Source organism: Diadema antillarum, unplaced genomic scaffold (genome assembly GCF_040938485.1).
Source record: "Diadema antillarum isolate AM-2024a unplaced genomic scaffold, OU_Dant_1.0 seq00000248_RagTag, whole genome shotgun sequence".
NCBI classification, from domain to species: domain Eukaryota; kingdom Metazoa; phylum Echinodermata; class Echinoidea; order Diadematoida; family Diadematidae; genus Diadema; species Diadema antillarum.
The window spans coordinates 2,120,759-2,139,355 of NW_027271292.1; the positions used below are offsets into that span (position 1 = coordinate 2,120,759).

Here is an 18,597-nt window from a genome sequence, read left to right on the forward strand (position 1 = left end):
TAATCCAAGAAGAAAGTACATTGCAGTGCTCATTGTGCATGGATCTATCATGATGCATTAGACCGGTTTGCAGTTAGTGATGGATCAAATGACCCAGAATTTTTAACCATTGAAAGAGAGCAGTTATGAAGCTAGATATCACCCACTTACAAAATCTATCTTTGTTTTATGCTGACAAGCTCCCTTGAGTTGAATATGTAGAAATGTTCTTTCACTGCAATGTAAAGATACCATGCAGGCCCTGTCCTTGATATTGCTCATTACAACACTATGTCTCATTATGTCATTTTTCTCTGTATCTGCTCATGCACCAGTTGTTACTCAGACCTGGTCTATTGCAAAGATTGTAATATGTGAAGGGGGAAAGCAGGTAATATCAGAGTTTATTTCTAAATGAGCAGCATTCTATACTCAACCCATTCACTTTACAAGAGGGAAAAAGTCTATTCCAACTTCAGATATAGTGATACAATCTTTTATTATATATCCATCTATCATTGTTGCTCAGTCTGTTGGCAGCTACTTATGTTTAGAAAGTTTTAGCTCTGGAGAGGTAAGAGGGAGCCCAACCACCCACCCCCCCTTCAAAAGAAAAATAAAAGAGAAGAAGAAGCAGAAGAAGAGAAAGAAAAGACAGAGGCAGAAGTGGAGCAGGAGAGGAGGAGTAAGGTAGAAACCTGCAGCATCTCTAGCTGGCCCCTATGATTACCTGGACTGATTATTCATACGCTACCTTTACTTGAAAGCTGTCAGGAGACTCGCACCCACAGGAAACTCTAGAACACAGGTGAATTTAAATCGAGGGGGACAAATGGGGAGAGCAGGTTGAAAGGAAACTTTATTCTTGTCCGTCTGTATTTTTTTTTTACGTTTCAACCTACCTGCCTCACTCAGAGACCACTGAGGGATGTGGAACTGAAATCACCTTATTGCTCAAGATTACAATTCGTTGCATCGGCATTCACAAATATTTCCAAGGAGTACCTTAATTCTGCAAAGCTCAACCTCTCAGTACTATTGGTTGAAATCTAGCAGGCATCTCATTTTAATCATGGCAAATATCATCTCAGGATATCTGTGATACAACAGAAATCATGCAGGTATCAAAGAATGGCTTGTTCCACTAATTAGTTGTTGCAGTGATGTAAGATTTGATCTAAAATCTGATCATTATAGCCACTGAAAAATAAACTGATAATGGAAAATATATATACGTTATATGACCTGTTATCACCCAAGGTTTCATTGAAACAACAAATCCTCTCACTGAAACAGTGCAGAATTTGTCAGTCTGTCTGAAAAGATGGAGAATTACCTTCCAAAGTATTAAATCTTTGAGAAACTCCAACAATGCAAAACCTGCCCAATTCCTCCCCCCCCCCTCAACCTTTTGAGTACATACCCACCCATGTTTTGGCCTCACCTGTGCCCTGGTTTTTGTGTGATAAAGAGAAAGGATGGCACTTGACCACATTCATGCAGTTTTCATGTTTCTAACTGGAGGATTGTCAAATGGAGTGATGTGGGAGGCCACTGCCCCCTTGAGTGGTGTAATGTATGCCACACCTGAGTGATGCTGTTGAGAGGAACCTAAGCCTCAGGGAGCACTTTCCACTGGGTGCTGTTCCAAGCACAAATTTCCGCCAGCACACTTTTATTCTGTGGAGATTAACCTACTGTGCTCCAAATGAGATGGGGACCTCCTGGCATTGGCTTCATGATCTGCTATATTTCAAATATACCCCTTGATATCTCGTTCTAAGATTTAACAGGTGTGTACAAACTGTTTCCAGAACTTTTGATTGTTTTGCTTGCATACTGTGCAATGTTATAGAACATTTTGGGTAGACTATCTGTGTAATTTGGTGCATGATTACAATCAAAATCAAACAAATTCTCTTACTGATGAGCTGTAAATATTGACTGAATGCTGTATTAGTATATGGTGAGCAAATTGAAGATTTCTCAAAATGATGACTGAAATTTTATCTTACACTCGTTAAAGAATGTGGTACCAAACTTCAGTCATTTGAACAGTGGACTTCATTTTAATAGTCAAACACAAGTACGCTTATCTGATACATCATTGCCTTCAAGAAGGAAATTTATGTTGAGGCAAATGTTTCCCACAGTTTCTTCAAGGGGAAAAAAAAAAATCAAATCATACTCTCTATCTATAGTTATCGGCAATTTGAACTGTTCCAGAAGCATCAAGTGAAAACAGGGTCATATGCCGTAGCTTGGAGAGAGAAAGTGATGAGGCAGGTGAGAGCAGCTCAGGTGAATCTTAACCAGGAGGCCGTGGGAGAGGGGCTCCATCAAACACCTGTTAGGAGCTCCTTAGAGGGGCGAGAGTGCCTCTTTTGCCCTCCAGCCCCTTCTTTCTCTGAGGACAGGTGGGAAGTAGGGGGGGGGGGGGGGAAGGAATACTAATTTGAAACTTTTCTTTTTCTCAACTTTGCTCGAATCTCAACGGTTGAAATCAACTTTCTTCGTGAGGCCAATTTTGTTTGATGAAAATAGAACAGGTGATATTTCAGAATCTACCAGGTGATGATTTTCTTCCAGGCATATCATGGCTGCTGCCGGAATACATCCATATTAAGATTGTATCCAAGAAAGACCATGGAATGTTTTCCGCATATTTTTATTGCTGCGCACACTGCCTACCAATGATGGTCGGGATTGTTCTCTCCTCCCACCCCACTGATTGTACCCAAATTTTGAAAGTTGATCCTAAAATATGCATTACTGGGATAATCAGAGCATGGGCGAGCGTGACTTGAAAACCTATGACTGATCCATTCCTTATCATAGGAAGTTGTGTCCAAAACTATATCGTGGTAATATGTTAGTATGAAAATGATACATATCATACTCTATCTTTATCTTTGTTCATGATCAGAAAGAACGAAAGACATGTAATATCATATTATGTTCTTAAATGCCTAAGTTTCCATCCATCTTCAATGAATCATCCATTCAACTCAAATTTCGTAGATAACTTAATACTGAAACTATGGATACAACATATGGAACGATGTGTTACACTTATAGTGACAATGAGGTAATTATTGTTCCTCAGAACTGCTATAATATTTTGCAAGTGTTGTCTGTTTGTGCTACCATTAACCCATCCTCTCCCAAGAAATGTGTTTTTGCTGTTTATTTTATCAACATCATGTGTTTTCGGGTACATACATTTCTGCATGAGACACTCCTTTTTATTTCCTTTGTAAACAGTGCCTGGTCGTTCTTACTAGGCAACAAAATGACAAACACCTTCAGGAACACACAATCCAATGAATTCAGACTGAGTGAAATTTGATTTTTCTTCATTAGTGTTACTTTTTAAATTCTATGACTCTTTCAAAATATTTCCTAAGGTCAAAGGCATTTTCTTGATGACTTCTGAACAGTTCCCTTTGACGTTGTCGAGTATGATGAAGATAATTTTTTTTTTGCAATATTAGTGGGTGCAAGGATGGAAGATTTAAGATGTTTACATATGATGAATCATGAGTTGGCATGGCAACATGACATACAGCCACATATCTTTCCCCTGTCCTCCAGGCACGTGGCTGCCTTGATGATTTCCCAGGAGCAATCTCAGGAGATGTTATCACATCAAATTTGTGACCTAGTTCTGTCAACATTTTAGCCTGACATCATTGAATAACTAAATAATGAGATTTCTGTTATTAAAAATATTTTTTATTACATCTTTACATGAATCTCACATTGACGTCAAAGTCACTCTGAAAGTCCTCTGTGTATTTTTTTTTTGGGGGGGGGGGGGGGAGGGGGGAGGCGGAAGGGGGAGGTAGACTTGGCTGATAAGATGGGGAGCTGGGGGGATGAAATACTATTCTACTCAGAGTTACTAAAGGTGACATGAGTTGCTCTTTGCTGTGTGAAGGGATGTGTGATTGTCTCACACATGGAGTATCTAATTTCCGTATGCCTCTTAAATCTCAGCTTTAGTTGGTCACAAGTTTGCCAATCAACACATTTTGAGGTCACCAGAGAGGCTTATTTCACACCTCACAACACTTTATCACAAAGCCTTGTCACAAGCTTGAGATGGTAGATCTCTCCAAAGTTAGAATTTGAAGGACATTTTATCTTTGGTGCATCTATGTTGTTTAGTCAGTGTACATTGTACAATACTTTGAGCCACAATGAGCAAAATGAGCAGTGAAATACTAATTGTATATCTTACTCTTGCAAAAATTTCACTACTGTAAAGTACTCATATGCATTCAGTGTTATTGCCATGTGTTCAATGTAGTGTAGCAGGTTTCCCCCTGAATGCTGTGATAAAGGGTGTCAACCATGTATGACTGTACATTCATAGTTATGGATATGAAAGCATTCTATTATATGTTTTGTACTCGTCAAATTCTACTAAACTTTTTGGTTGATCCATCTCTTTTGTTATTGATATTTTCACATCATATTCCTGTCTCCATAGGGATACATTACAATTGATAATTTATATGACCAGCTGTGCGGCTCAAGGAGGGATATAAAGCAAGGAAGAGTTTGAAATGGGTTATTGCAAGAAGTAGGACTGTTCTCCCCCATCCTTCGCAAAGATGTAAACAATGGGGAGAGACACTCCTCCAGTGTCTCACAGAATGGGCAACCGGTCCAGCAGGCCTCACCCGATCAATAGTGGACAATGGGCACTTGATCAAAGCGATCTTTTGCTTGACAATGGCAGGACGATTGATCACTCAGACCGCTGATCGTGATGACCGCAGTTTTCCTTGAGGAAAGGGTGAAGGATATGGCAACACACAAAAATAGATACAAAAAGGGACTGTTTTTGACAAGTAAAATGCATACTATACAGTGTATATACATCGTTATGACTTTTTTTAAAATCTAGAATGTACATAGTCATGCAGGAATTTATTTACAAACAAGACAGAAGGTGGTGTCAATGACTTTTAAGCACCATCAACAACCATTCAGTAATCTCCAAGAATAAGATTGTATGAGTATTAAGATCACTTGCATTTCCTTTTCGTGGTTTTGTTTTCTCAAGACTAAAAAAGTGGTGAAAGTAGGACCACCTTACTGTTCATAAGATGTGGTCAGACATGAATGCATGTTGTGTCACATCACTGCCACTTCCCTTGTCTTTTCTTTGCCCCTATTTAATGCTACAAAGAGCTTGTATTCACAATATGGGATCACTACAGGTCATTGACCTTTAGTATATCATGTGTTTGACAATCTCATGCGGAACCCTAAAGGGAGTGTTCAAGTTTTTATGGTTGTATCTATGTTTTATGGTCATATCTATCTATATCTGTAGAGTGATAGTGTGCTATCACCTCTCAGTAGAAGTTCAGTAGAATTTGTGCCTGTTTATCATTCAGTTGGCTCCATTTGTTGGTAATATAACGCTCCCACAGCACGTGAGAGATTTTCATTACCTTTTTTTTTTTTGTCCAGACATATTATGTTCAGGCGTCACAAGAGGTATGAGTGATATGTCATAATATGATTCAACCCTCCGCCTTTGTGTAAGTCTATACCAACTTTGTCGCCATTTGTGATGGCATTTTCACAGCTCTGATATGACCTCTAATTTTGACTTTGTCGGGTTGAAGGTCTCGACTCTTCATCAAATTTCCGAGGTGTCTAATTCTCCTGGCTAACTGATACTTTATATCTGCCTCACAGTCCTGGAGACATATCAAAGACAAAACTCACACCAGCTAGGTGGCGTGTATTTTCATCACAGATACCTGGATGGTGTTAGCTTGGCCTAAGCTACAGTCTCTAACCGCCACACACACACCTTTTGTTCACCTAGCTTCTCTCTAACCGCAAACTAAGTCCCATTGATTAAAAGTGATGCATGCAATATATTGAAGAGTATCCCCATACTTTTTGGCGCTTTCTTGAGGCCCTTCCTGCATTTTGATATCATTAGAAAAAAAAAATGCCCCTCAGATATCGCTGTACTGTAATCTCTTTTCTCTGTGAATGTAAAGGATGTGTAACTCCAACTCATTGATTAGTCAGACATGTGCTATATTAGAGTGAGGTATTGCGGTGTAGTGGATTACTCTCTATGCTTTCAGCAAAAAGGTCCAGGGTTCAAACGTTGGCACTTTTGTAATTGTAGTGAAATAATTAGACTTTCAAGTAAAACAGAACATCACCAATTAATTGTTATTTAAAAAGCATGTACATGCATGGCATGTAATTTTCCTCCCTCTCTTTTTATCCAGGAAAGATATCCATCTAGAGTTGTAAAAGTTTTCCAATGTAGACAAATTTAAAAGGTTGTCCTTCCAGGTGTAAGTGAAGATAATCCCACAACACGTCGATACAAGACAATAACAAGTAATTGATACTGCTTTTAGGGTCCAGCATCTATGTTGGCTTGACAATAGGAAGTGCTCTCGGTCTCTCCATATCGCCTTCTTGCAACTGTGCCATTCTCATAGAGCGGTAACAATTATTGATTTGCTGATCTACGCCAGTTACTTCCACTTCGTCTGAGCTCAATGGCAGCGCCACGAGACTCAGGAGCCGACAGAAAAAAAAAAAAGAAAAATAGCAATTTACTGTATGGTTGATGGAATAATCGACGCCCATGTCAAGGTGCTCTTTTGATGAGGAATCTCTTTTCTTAGCTGTTTCTTTGTCTCTCTGTACGCCAGCCTGTTTGTATGTCTGCCTCTTTCCTTTTTTCTTCCTCCGTCTTCCTTTGTCGCCCTCGTGTGTCCAGCCTTTCTGTTCTGCACAGTAACACTGACCACCTGTGATTTGCTTTTGTTGTCCAGCCTGTGGATGACGTTTGTGCGGCCATAATTGGAGAGAGAGTAGTGTCGAAATTGTGCTTGTGTATCGTTGCATTGCCTGAATTGCTGTAGTACATCAAAATGCAGAATTTCCATAATGTACTTGAAAGAACAGTGAGCAAATTCCATTTTTTTTTTTTTTTTGGGGGGGGGGGTGGTAATTTTTGCCGGGAGGATGGGGAGGGGGGTCATTTTTTTCAGTGGCATCCTACTATTAACGTAAGAACTTTGGCAAACATAAAGATAGACTGACTTATGAGATATATATCTGCTATCTGTAATTCTGATGCCAATCAAGTTTTTCTTTCGTCATGATATTTTCAGTGACAAAGGTCACAATGAGAATACACATTCATCTGACAAACCAACATGAACTACAGATTGAGAGCTGTGGTCACTGAAACTTACCAAGTGGTAAGAAAGTTTAGTGGACAGTTGACTAGGATGTTGGCGGAAGAAAGAGAGATGTGCAGTTTGGTATCCATGGAGACAAGACGGGCATGATGCTGGGAAAAACTGTCTCTCATTTGTGCTAACATTCCCCATTTACTTTTATCTATCTAGCCAAGTATCCGTGATTCTGCAGGAGGCTTCCTGAAAATTATTCATTTCTTGGCGTCCTGACACAAGTATAGAAAATATTGTGGATTTTGGATCTATTATTACCTATTGAAATGCATGCAGCATTGTACTACCTCGTCGAAAGCTCTTTGTAATCCCCTGATTTTGATTTTGGAATGGTGGCAGCCTTGTATGATGTGTATTGTTCATCCATCTTGCCAGACCATCTTGATAAGCCTGGAGAATAGTGTTCATAGACCAAGACAGGATTTGCGAGAAATCAGTTTCCTTGAGAAGAAAAACTACCCGAAGCATATTCTGGGGAGGATAAAAATGGTTAGTGCACTCATTTTCCATTGCATGACACTGTGAGGCTTATAGTATATACTGTACACCAGAAATGCAGTGCCTGGTCTGATAGCTCTTTTCAGTAACCTCCCTCCCCCCCCCCCCCCCCCCCCCCCGGAAAAAATAAAGTGAAGTCCTAGAAACTTCTGTCCTTGCATAGCACAGAGCTAGGAGTGCCAAGACGTTATCTGGTATTATGTATTATATTAGGGATGATTAGGATAATGAATGAACCTTCATCATTCCATTAGCAGTGCGGCAAACAAAAATACCTTTAGTGAGGAAATATGTTTACTCATGAGACTCCAAATCCTGCCCCTTTCACCAGCCTCCCAGATTAGGTCCTGTGTTTGAATTTTGGTAAACAAATTAAAGAATGCAAGGAAAGAAAGAGGAAAAAAAGGGCGGTGAACATTTCTTCGTAATTCCCTGTGTAGCCCAGAGACATCCGTTCTGCATCCATTCACGGGAGACCCAGAATTCTGACAAAGAAAGCAATGAAACAGGCTGTGCAGCTAGACTTGTTTGCAACAAATTCTCTTCTTTTCATTCTGTTTTGGTGAACGGAAAAGAGCAAAAAGCCAAGTTATGGAAAGATCTTAAAGGAGCCCCTAATTACTGTTAGTGCATATTTCTTGTCTTATGCATAATGGAGCATCATCCGATCACTATGTCTGGTGAAACACCAAAAGGGTTTTATAGGTGAATATGTATGATATTACAAGCAAGATTATGAACCTGTTTGTTTGAGGGCTGGGCTTGTCATACGGTCATATATTCATTTCCGAGTCATAATGATTAAATGTGAACTAAGTCAAATGTATTGCTTGATGTCACGTTTCGTTGCTGCACTTATTGAGTAACAAATTCTTACAGAGATACTAAACTTTGCAAACTACCTACAGTGCATCCAGAAACTGAGGGTAGATTTTTGTTTTGTTTTTATTCTGTTAGTAAGTTATAATTATGAGTAGATCATGAGAGATCTCATCTCGTAATTTTTCACTCTTGTTGAGATGGTGTAGGTGATTGAAATTCTACTCAATCCTCAGCAGTGCAGGTAGATCGACAAGCAGTTCTTGAATAAACCATGCCTGAGTGTGGTCAGATTGTGCGCCTGCAGCTGCTGCAGTTGAATTTGAATGAGTGTGATGTGTGGGGGAGTGTTTGGTAAATAGATCAGAAAGGGGGGTACCATGATGAAAGCCGACATGGGTCATTTGAGAAATAAATGATGCCTAATAACTTGCAGTAGATCAATGCCTCCGATAAGCTATTATGAATGCTTTGAGATTTCTGAATTACTCCCAAGGTATTTATGAATATGTAGCATAGCAACACTGTGTATGTATTCTGTGTATGTGTGTGTGTGTGTGTGTGTGTGTATGTGTTTGGGTATATACAAGTGTATTTGTTTGTCTCTTTTTTGTGGATGTGTGTGTTTCTGTATGTATGTGTGCTTGTGCATCTTATATTCATCTGCATTTAAAGTTGTAGTCTTCACTTGCATATCTTTCTGCCTGAATCTTTCTCTTATTCTGAAACATGACAAATATGACATGAATGAAGGAGTCTAAATTTCTTAATATTGGATCCCTTCTAGAATAACTCTTCCATGCTCAAAAAAAAAAATATATATATATACTGTCCTGATATGAATAGCAGTGAATACTCAGTTGAACAGGTAGGACCTATACTATAGGGGGGAAAATGGCAAACTTTGGAAATTGGTCAGTTGTAGGCTTTTTTCAGTTAACTTATGGAAAACAAAAGATGAAGAGTCATCATTCAGAACTTGCATGAAATGGGGAATGAAAGGTAAAGTAAAAAAGAGAAAAATAAACCAGAGACAGATTGGAATGTTTGCGTTGAGTTCCCTGGGTAGGAGAGGATGTGAGATGCTGCCAGTGTAGTAGCATGCTGTCTTGGTTTGAGCCAGAAATAGCACTAGTCCTGCAAAGACATAATCCAGAAATTGTGTGATAAGATTATTTTAAATCTTTTTATACTTTCGGTTTCCAAGAAGTTATTTCAAAGTAATTGCAATGACAAACTATCTTGAGGGAGTAATAGTCCTCATTCAAACATGTTTCATTCGATTTAGGGAGAATTGATACAATTTGGTTCGATAGTGTACTTCAAATTCCAAACCACTGAAACTTAGTGAAATATATTGTGCTGCAAACATTGTGCCATAATCCATACTCTCAGTGGATAGAATACAAACATCTGATGAACTCGTTCTGATATTTGTGCTATGTCGGAATCTCTGACCCACTAACCCTTCTGTATTTCAGAACAGAAAAATAGCAAAATATCATACATTCTTTCATTCAATTTTTCCATTTCGTTAGAGTGTGTATCATGTGAGAATGCCTTTTTGATATTGGAGATAAAGCTGAAATAGACCACTTCATATTCATTGATATGAAAGGGAGTAGATAAAAGTGTCCTCACATACATCAGAATATGAACAAAGATTTCTTTCCTCACATTTGTAGACCTATCAGTGCTGGCTTTCTCGTTCTGTTGGGAATAGGACAGTGAACACGCCATCGAAGTTTATTTTCTGACTCTGTCAAAGCTGAATTATTACACAAGTTCAGATTTAACTGCCAAAGGTCAATGTATTGATGGACAATCTGCCGCCTTTGTGAGAAAAAGGAGACTTTATAGTCGGCATCATTCACCAGAACTTAATGTACCATGACGGAATAGGAACTTTTTTCTTTCTTTTTTTCCCTTCTCTTTTTAAGTGTTCATTGTGATTTGATAGGTGCACAACATGGTTGCATGAAAGGGCAGTGAGCTCAGAATGTGAAGTTGAACAGATGGTTGCCACAGTTGAGATTTCCTGGAGTCTACTTTTGTTAGCATGATTCAACAAGTTTTAACTGTTGGTTCAATTCATGGTATTCATATATCTCTATTTTGCAGAGGCTTCCTTTCTCATTTTGGTAATATAAAATTGTCTCTTTGTCCACAAACTCAGTTTTTTTTTAACACAGAGTGAGTGTACTGAGTTGAATGACATGTTTTGTGTGTTTTGCAGGGAAGAAAAGGCCTTGTATCTTGTGGTAATCTGTATTTCTGAGACAAATACTAGAATGGATTTCCTTCTTGACCTATCAAAATAAAGTTTGCAGTTATTGTTCTCCATGTGGTGTTTGTCTGAGATAATTGCAAATCCAAGAAAGCACAGCTAGTGAAAACAGTCTGTTTGCCCTCAGAAGTCATGATTTAAAGGTAATACATGTTTTGAGGAATGTTGCATCACCTTGTCAAATCTCCAGCAAAAACTGGTTAGGGGGCTGTACTTTTGTACTGAGGAGGGATAAACACACACACACACACACACACACACACACAAAAAAAACAACAGACACACAAGAAGAAATAGACAGTCCAAGTATCTAACAATAAGAAGTGAACAATATGCAAGGTTCCTTTTGATAGTGTTGACATCAACTGATGTGTTATTGTTGTTTTGTTCTGCCTGCTCTGTCGTGGTGTCCCAGCCCCATGCAGTGGTGCCTTTATGCCTCTGCCAGACAAAACAGTGTGGGACACTATATGGCTTGTCAACTCAGATGGCGCTCTTCTATATGGACCTCATTACATGTGCCAGTTTACCCGTCGATCTAAATTTGCTCTCTCTTTACATTTTGTTTGTGGTCTAATTCTCATTTCTTCTGTTTTTACAAGATTTTAGTGATATTTCATGCAGTGTCACTTTAATTGTAATGATTATTGTTTAAATGATGAAAATACTGTTCAGAAAATCATGCCTTTTTAGTGCCATTTACTCTCTAAGTAAAATTAGAGAGAGCCCTGGTGTTTTTTTTGTGTGTGCATATTGTATCATAACTCTCGTATTTATTTGTATTTTCTTGAGAATTAACTTAGTTCCAGGTATTAATTGATCTCATATCAATGGGTATGATAAGAACATTTGACCAGAGTGTAATTGGACACTATGTGCCACTTCAGATTGTTTTGATAATCGTCATTGCTCTGCTCACAATATATGCCTACATTGGGCTGTCCAGTGTGGACACCAGATCAAGTCTACCACACTTGGGATTTACTCCAGTGTATATCTTTTTATTTCCTTGCAGGTGATGTTCCCAGTGTGGAGCTATGGCCCATCCAGCAAGCCCAGTTCATCCCACTGACAGAGGTCCTTTGTCTGCTCATATCTGAGATGAACAGACGCAAGCTTGTTGCCACGCAGGACACGGTACGCAAGAAGCTGTCTGAGTGCTATGACAAGATGCCTGTGCCCAGCCCAGAGATCATCCACAAGTCTCTGACTCATCTCATGAATGAGGGCAAGATCCTCCACAATGGCCTCGGCTACTATATCACCAAGGGTGACGAGGTACCGCCAGACACCACCGATGCTGAGAGTGTTGCTACTTTTGCCACTGCTAAAAAGAAGGAGAAGGTGAAACCAGCCAAGGAATACTTGATGTACAAGGATGGTGTGCTGACAAGGCACACCTTCCCAGAGAAGGTGAATGAAAACATGGGCATCAAGGTCCGAGCAGAGTCTAGCGCTTCCTCAAGGCCATTGTCCTACCCAGCCAATCCAGCTTTAGACAGTATTCCTGAAGGTCGCGCCGCCTTCCAGCGCAGCATGTCAATGAGGGAGAAGCGCAGTCCTCAGAAGAGGTCAAATTTTGAGAGAACCAGCTCCATGCGGCTACCAAGCGACATCTCCTACTATGACCAAGGTTACCTGACGTCAGATTCTGAGGCAAAGCCATCCTGCCTTGGACGACTGCTCGGCAAAGCAGTGCAGAAGAAGCCAAAGCAAATGCAAAACAATTATGCAGCTCCTCTTCAAACATTTTCTGCCCAGTTTCCTCCCTCAGACATTCATGACCCATTCTTTAACTATAACCACTGGATGAAAAAGACTCCTGAGAAGCTGGGAAACAAGACACAGAAGGATGATGATAAAAACCGAGAAGAAAGGGAGAAATCAAAGACTCTTGAAGCTGCGCCATCAATGCCAAAACATACGGTGAGCCCTAAGACAAAGAGGAAGAGTTTGCCAGCAGACATGAATAATGTGAAAGCATCACACCACTATGCCCTTGATCATGGACGCCTTACCCAGACTGCTAAAGCTCTTCAGCAGAAGTACCAGGATGGGCAGGAGTCCATGCCTGAGAGTGAAGTGGAGTTCCTCCGACCCACAAAGATGTACGATGGTAAGCACAGGACTAAGGCTGTAGCAGAACAAAAACCGTTACTATCAAAGAGTCCGCAGAAGGCAGCAAAAGATGACAAGGGGGACAAAATTAAACATTACTTCAACTCCATGGACAGATCTCAACCTCACAATCCCAAGCCATACCAGGGCCTCACCAGTGAAAGTTCCCTGGCAGGAAGTGACTCCGAATTGGAGATGAATCCCAGGAGGCGAGTTGCAGCTGTGGAGAAGAGGTTGCTGAAACAGAGACATGCTGACCTCTTGAGGGAGAGAAGACAGGGAAGGTTGTTTGCGAGTCAAAGGGTAGAGCCCAATGGATCAACAGCAAATGTGTCAAGCCAGAGACAGGCAGAGGAGGATTCACGCGTGCGTCCCTATGAACGCAGTGCAGTTGAGCAGTATGAGAAGCGGAGAAGTCATTCAGTACGAAGATGTTCCTCTGAGGAGGATCTTAGTGATGCCCAGATGGTGCAGCCTCCTGAGCATGAGAGGCAGCTGGTAGCCACAAGCCGCAAGATCTGCCTCGCATTCCAGGACAATGGCAAGATGGTGGTCAAGTCAGCACCACACCACTCCTCGCTGCACAGCTCCAACAACCAGATGTCAGAAAGCTTGGAGAACAACAGACTGCAGCCAGAGTCAGACAGGACGGGAGACAGCACCCAGCTGGAGAAGGTTGTCATGAGGAAACATGACTTGCTTCAGAAGAGACCACACTCAAGTCATGAGACCTTCTACAAAGACGAAGAAATAGACAAACTATTAGAAGAAGAGATGCAGAATGAGAAGGCTGACCAGAAACTGAAAGTCCACTCCAAGCGTGAGGAGAATGATAAGAACAGGTCCTCTGGCATGCAGAGCTATCCCGAAATCCTGGAGCACTATAACAGAGGGGGTAATGGAGAACTCAACAGGAGCTTTGATCGGGAGTCATTCATATCAATGAGTACCACTGAGTACACAGACCATGGTGATCCTCCATCCATTGTAAGTCACCCAATAAGTCCCAGTGGTGCCATCAATGGTAGCTGCCCTTCCCTACCCCAGGGTCAACCTCCAGCCCACCAGAGAATGGAGAGTTTGTCAAGCTCGACCGGTGACAGTGGTTTCAACTCACCAAGGTCATCTGTCAACAACGGCTTCAACTCCAACGGTTTTCCCTCCAAGCAGATTTCCCCAGACTCGCTGACCATCAAGTCTCACTCCAGTAGCAGTAGCAGTATCCCAGTCCTGGTCAGACCAATCCCTCGGCGAGGCTACAACAACACGGCCATGGCCAAAGTCAGTCCAACAGATTCACAGCGGCGGCGTCCACTGTCCAGCACAAGTGACCAGTCCAGCAGCTCAGACCTGACCGTCAAGTCCCTGAAGGAGAGACGGCGCAGTGAAAGCGATGACAAGGATGGTAACTCAACATCATCAGAAAAGTCAGGTCATAGCTCCAGGAGCAAGAGACTAAGCCGAGTTAAGAGTTATGAGGTCATTGGAACAGTATGAGAAACTGAAACAGGACCAGAGGTGACCATTTTATCCCACATTTTATCTTGCTCTCTGTGTAGTATTTAATTGCCCTCCCAATATTTGCCTTATTGATGCTGAGATTCCATGGAAAGTTAAGTAGTCTTGAAATGGTTTGTCAACCTTGCTGGGTAACAGAGCTAGAACAATGCCATTCGTACACATATTTTAATTCTATAATTGACTGTGTCAAGTTGTACTGTATTCTGTTATGAATTGCCAAATTCTTTGGTATTTACTACACCAAATATAATGTTGTAATGTCAGAAATATGTACTTTTGCAACATAAGTTCTCTACAGTGGTATTGTATTCCAGAACCCAGTTCAGCCTTTTTGTAATGTTGCATCAGCATTTCAGCAGTCATGTGAGAAGAAGTTTGTACTATGATATGTAATTGCAACAGAAGTGATATAAGTATTTAGAGTCACCAATGCTGAATACTCACAACCGTCCCATTGATGCTGTGGCAAAGTCTCCATCGAAGTAAACTTCTTCCCATTCCATGTTCTGGAATCTTGGGAAATAGCATACATATCATCAACAGACAGAAATATGAAAACACAATAAAAGGTCTATTAGAGAGTTAATGCCTTTTGCTTCCAAACTGATATGTACGGTATACATCAAAAGCTACAAATGATATTGTCCTGTGTTAGATTTCCAAAAGCTAGATTTACATCTTACTCATTTTTCCTCAAGTGTTAGATATTGGGGGTTTTTAAGTTAAATGTTTAAAACTCATTAACTCTGTTGCATAAATTTTCCGTTTCATCATTTGTTCATTATGTATCATATTCCCATATCAAACAAGATCCCATAGGTCAACATTGAGGAGCGCTCTGAGGAATATAATTGAAAAGAGTAGTGCCATAGATAGAAAAGGCCTTGCTACAATCCATTTTGACCAAAGAAGTGATAGACTGCTACATTTAACATTTTTGGAATAGACCACTTTGGATGGATTTAAAGACAGAAATGTGAATTGTGGCATGTGTGCATTTGGCCAATTACATGACTGTGGTGCTTTCTTGTGGCTCTTTTCAGCAAAATGTTCTATTCAAATGGTGAACACAAGTTTCATCTAGCTGTATGTACGATGACGTAACATGCATGTGAAGAGATGTCATGTAAATGAAGTTGATGCAGCCAAAGGAATAATCATGATTAATTTCAATGAATTTATGAATAACCTATATATATGTAGGAGTGCTCATGAAAAATCTGCCGTCTTGAGAGATCAGCATCAAAGTACTTCAGAGCCCGCTTGCTGTACATTTTAAAAGACAGCTGATGCTGATGTTGAAACAGTTACTAGATGGATACTTGTACTATTATACATTGAGCTGGTGTGAATATCAATTCTGGAACAGACGTCAGTACTTACGAGATGTTGCCACACACCTTAAGAGAGTGAGGAGCTAGCAGAAAACAGTTGTGATGTTCGTTGGTTTGTCTAAAAGGAAAGAGCAGTAGTGTGGTGACAATATTAGGTTGAAGAGCTTTCATATTATGTTCTGTGAATAATGATTTGTATCATATACGTCATGTTTGAAGAATGTATCATTGAATAAGAATCTGTACATAGCTCCTGTATTCTACAGATGTAACTTTAATCTACTTCCCCATGTTGTTATGTAATGAAGATATTTATTGTAAGATATTGTATGTTTAAGTTATAGAGGTTGAAAATGAGATTAGTAAACATTGTGTGTTCATAGAAACAGGAGGTACAATGTAGTTTGCCAGTATGTCTTCACACTTTAAACATTTTCAAGGATTACGGTGATTAGATTGTTGCAAAGAGAATCATTTCATAAATATCTTGATCTCTGATACGGTGCTGAAACAAACATTCTGCTTGATTGAGAAGTGTACCATCTTATGAAATGATATCTTTTAAAAAAAGAAATGATTCCTGAATAGTCAGTAAATGTCTCAGCTCATTCCAAAGATTAGATCCATAGATTTGTGGAAATTTCCTGGTTTCAAATCATCTTGACAAGTGATGACAAGTAATCTTGGCAAGAGCAGCAGAAGTTGATAAATGTGTCACAAGGTAGGCCTACTGATGACTACATCTGTACAGAGACAGCGTGCAAAACTCAGTTGTACTAATGCCATGCATATCTTAGTAACATGTCCTTTGATGTAACTTAGTTTTACGTGTCGTGTATATGTGACTTTTTTTTTCTCCTTAACCACAATGCTGCAACAACAATTCATGAATGTACTTTACGTAGTTTACCAACAACATTACTTTAAACCAAACACTAACTATGCCACCAGTCCTGTATTATAACTCTTGTACTCTTCTCATTTACTTGTGCCATATTGCTGTACCTGCCCTTAATACAGCCCAGACTACATTGTACGGGTAATTCAGGAAAGTGTTATTTGGCCTATTGATGAAATTAATGATAAAGTTAATGATATCGTAATTCATGTATACAGTTAGTTGTCATTGTTTGCTTAAAATCAGGTGATTATTCCCCAGTATTATGACCCAACACACTATGCGATGTGAAACACAGTTCAATATGGTGAAAAAGATTCACAGACACATAAGGATTTTGGGTTGTGGTTTTTTTAGCCCATCTTTTTTGTTTGAGGGGACATTTGTAGAATACCCCTTGAAACACACATGAAGAGTTGGGCAGTAGATCTTTCATTTAGTTATGTTCAATATATGGCAGTGTAAAGACCAGTTATGAGGGAAAATAGAAGGGTTATTCAGATTTCTGTAGAATGTAAAATGTCTTTTAAACCATCCTTGTGTACGTTCATTTTTTTCCAACATGATATCGTGTAATTTGACAATGGTTTGTAAGAATGCTGAGATGTCTTTCAATTTATATATGAAAAATAATATATGTTTACCTAATGTCTTTTGATGGAAGATAATCTTTCCAAATGACACCTCAAAGTTACAAATTTATCCCTCTCCCTCCAAGGAAATTTTTCTCCCCAAGTTTGTGTAGTTTATACAACTGACTAACAGTGTAGCACTTTCTGACACATGCCCCATAGTGTAAACCTGATCATTTCAGTAATTTCTGGTTCATTATCAAACCAAAACTACAATAGAAGAACTCAGTTTTAGCCTACACAAACTATTGATAATTTATTTTCTAGAGTAAGAAAGGGAATAATGGTGTGTTGGTCTGCTCCCTCTCCTATCCCCCCCCCCCCCCCCCCCAGTGATTACAGATGCACAGGAAAAAAAAACAACAACAAAGCAAAACCAAGACACCAGTTCAAAATTACACTTGTAACTACGATGTAGTTTGGAAAGTTCCTTGTCGTGTTTTGATAGTAGACATTTTCACTTCCAGTATAGCGATGCATGATTTCATTTTCTTCCCCAAACTTTCCGGCAAACATGTTGATGAGGTAAAGATAGCTATCACAACTTCTGTCATCATGCTTCCAGTGTTCCACCCTCAATGTGATTGGTAGCAAATGAAAGGTTAAAGGTCATAGTAGTGACTAAATCATGCATTGTGTGAAGTGGGATATTTTCTGTGTACGTGTACATGTCAAATTATGTTTCAATGTCATGTTGTCCTTTGTTGGCATAAATTGTAATTTTTTGAATGACGTGATTGACATGACAGCTCATTAAATAATGATGACAATTATCAGCAAGAAATGAAAATGACCTGTGTTGCTGTGCTTATCTGTATGACTAGTACCTCCCTACATCTTGTGAGAAGACTGTCTTATTTGTGCCTCCACGGCAAAGTTACAGAGGAAAAATCTGTTACTGGTTTGCATTTCACCATGGTCAAATGCAAAACTCTCCTCACATAATTCAAACCACCATGCAAACGTTCGAAGATCATAAGATTTGCGCTTGTAACACTTTGTTTACACATAACATTAACCTCAGGAGAAATATTTTGAAGATACAGTATATCATTGGGCCTTTGTGCACAATATCACTGAGATAAAACAGATCACCAAAGAAACATCAAACTTGTAATATTATCAATCACAAATATGGAACAAGTTTGAAAATGAAAGCATTGGATACATTTTGAGAAGGTTAGAAGCATATTCTAGTCACTTGATGAGTAATTATGTTGAGAGGGGAACTGCCAAGTTCTATGCAGAGTTAAGT

The 18,597-nt window shown here is 39.6% G+C and overlaps 1 protein-coding gene across 1 annotated transcript in view; it reads left to right on the forward strand.

Moving 5' to 3' along the window:
- The window catches only part of LOC139729622 (uncharacterized), a 76,897-nt gene extending 61,833 nt beyond the window's left edge, over window positions 1-15,064 (forward strand). Inside the window, exon 2 of the mRNA XM_071640549.1 lies at window positions 11,855-15,064. Coding sequence (XP_071496650.1) covers window positions 11,855-14,454 — 2,600 coding nt within the window. The 3' untranslated portion in view covers window positions 14,455-15,064. The remainder of the gene's footprint in view (window positions 1-11,854) is intronic.
- The last annotated feature ends 3,533 nt before the right edge of the window (window positions 15,065-18,597 follow it).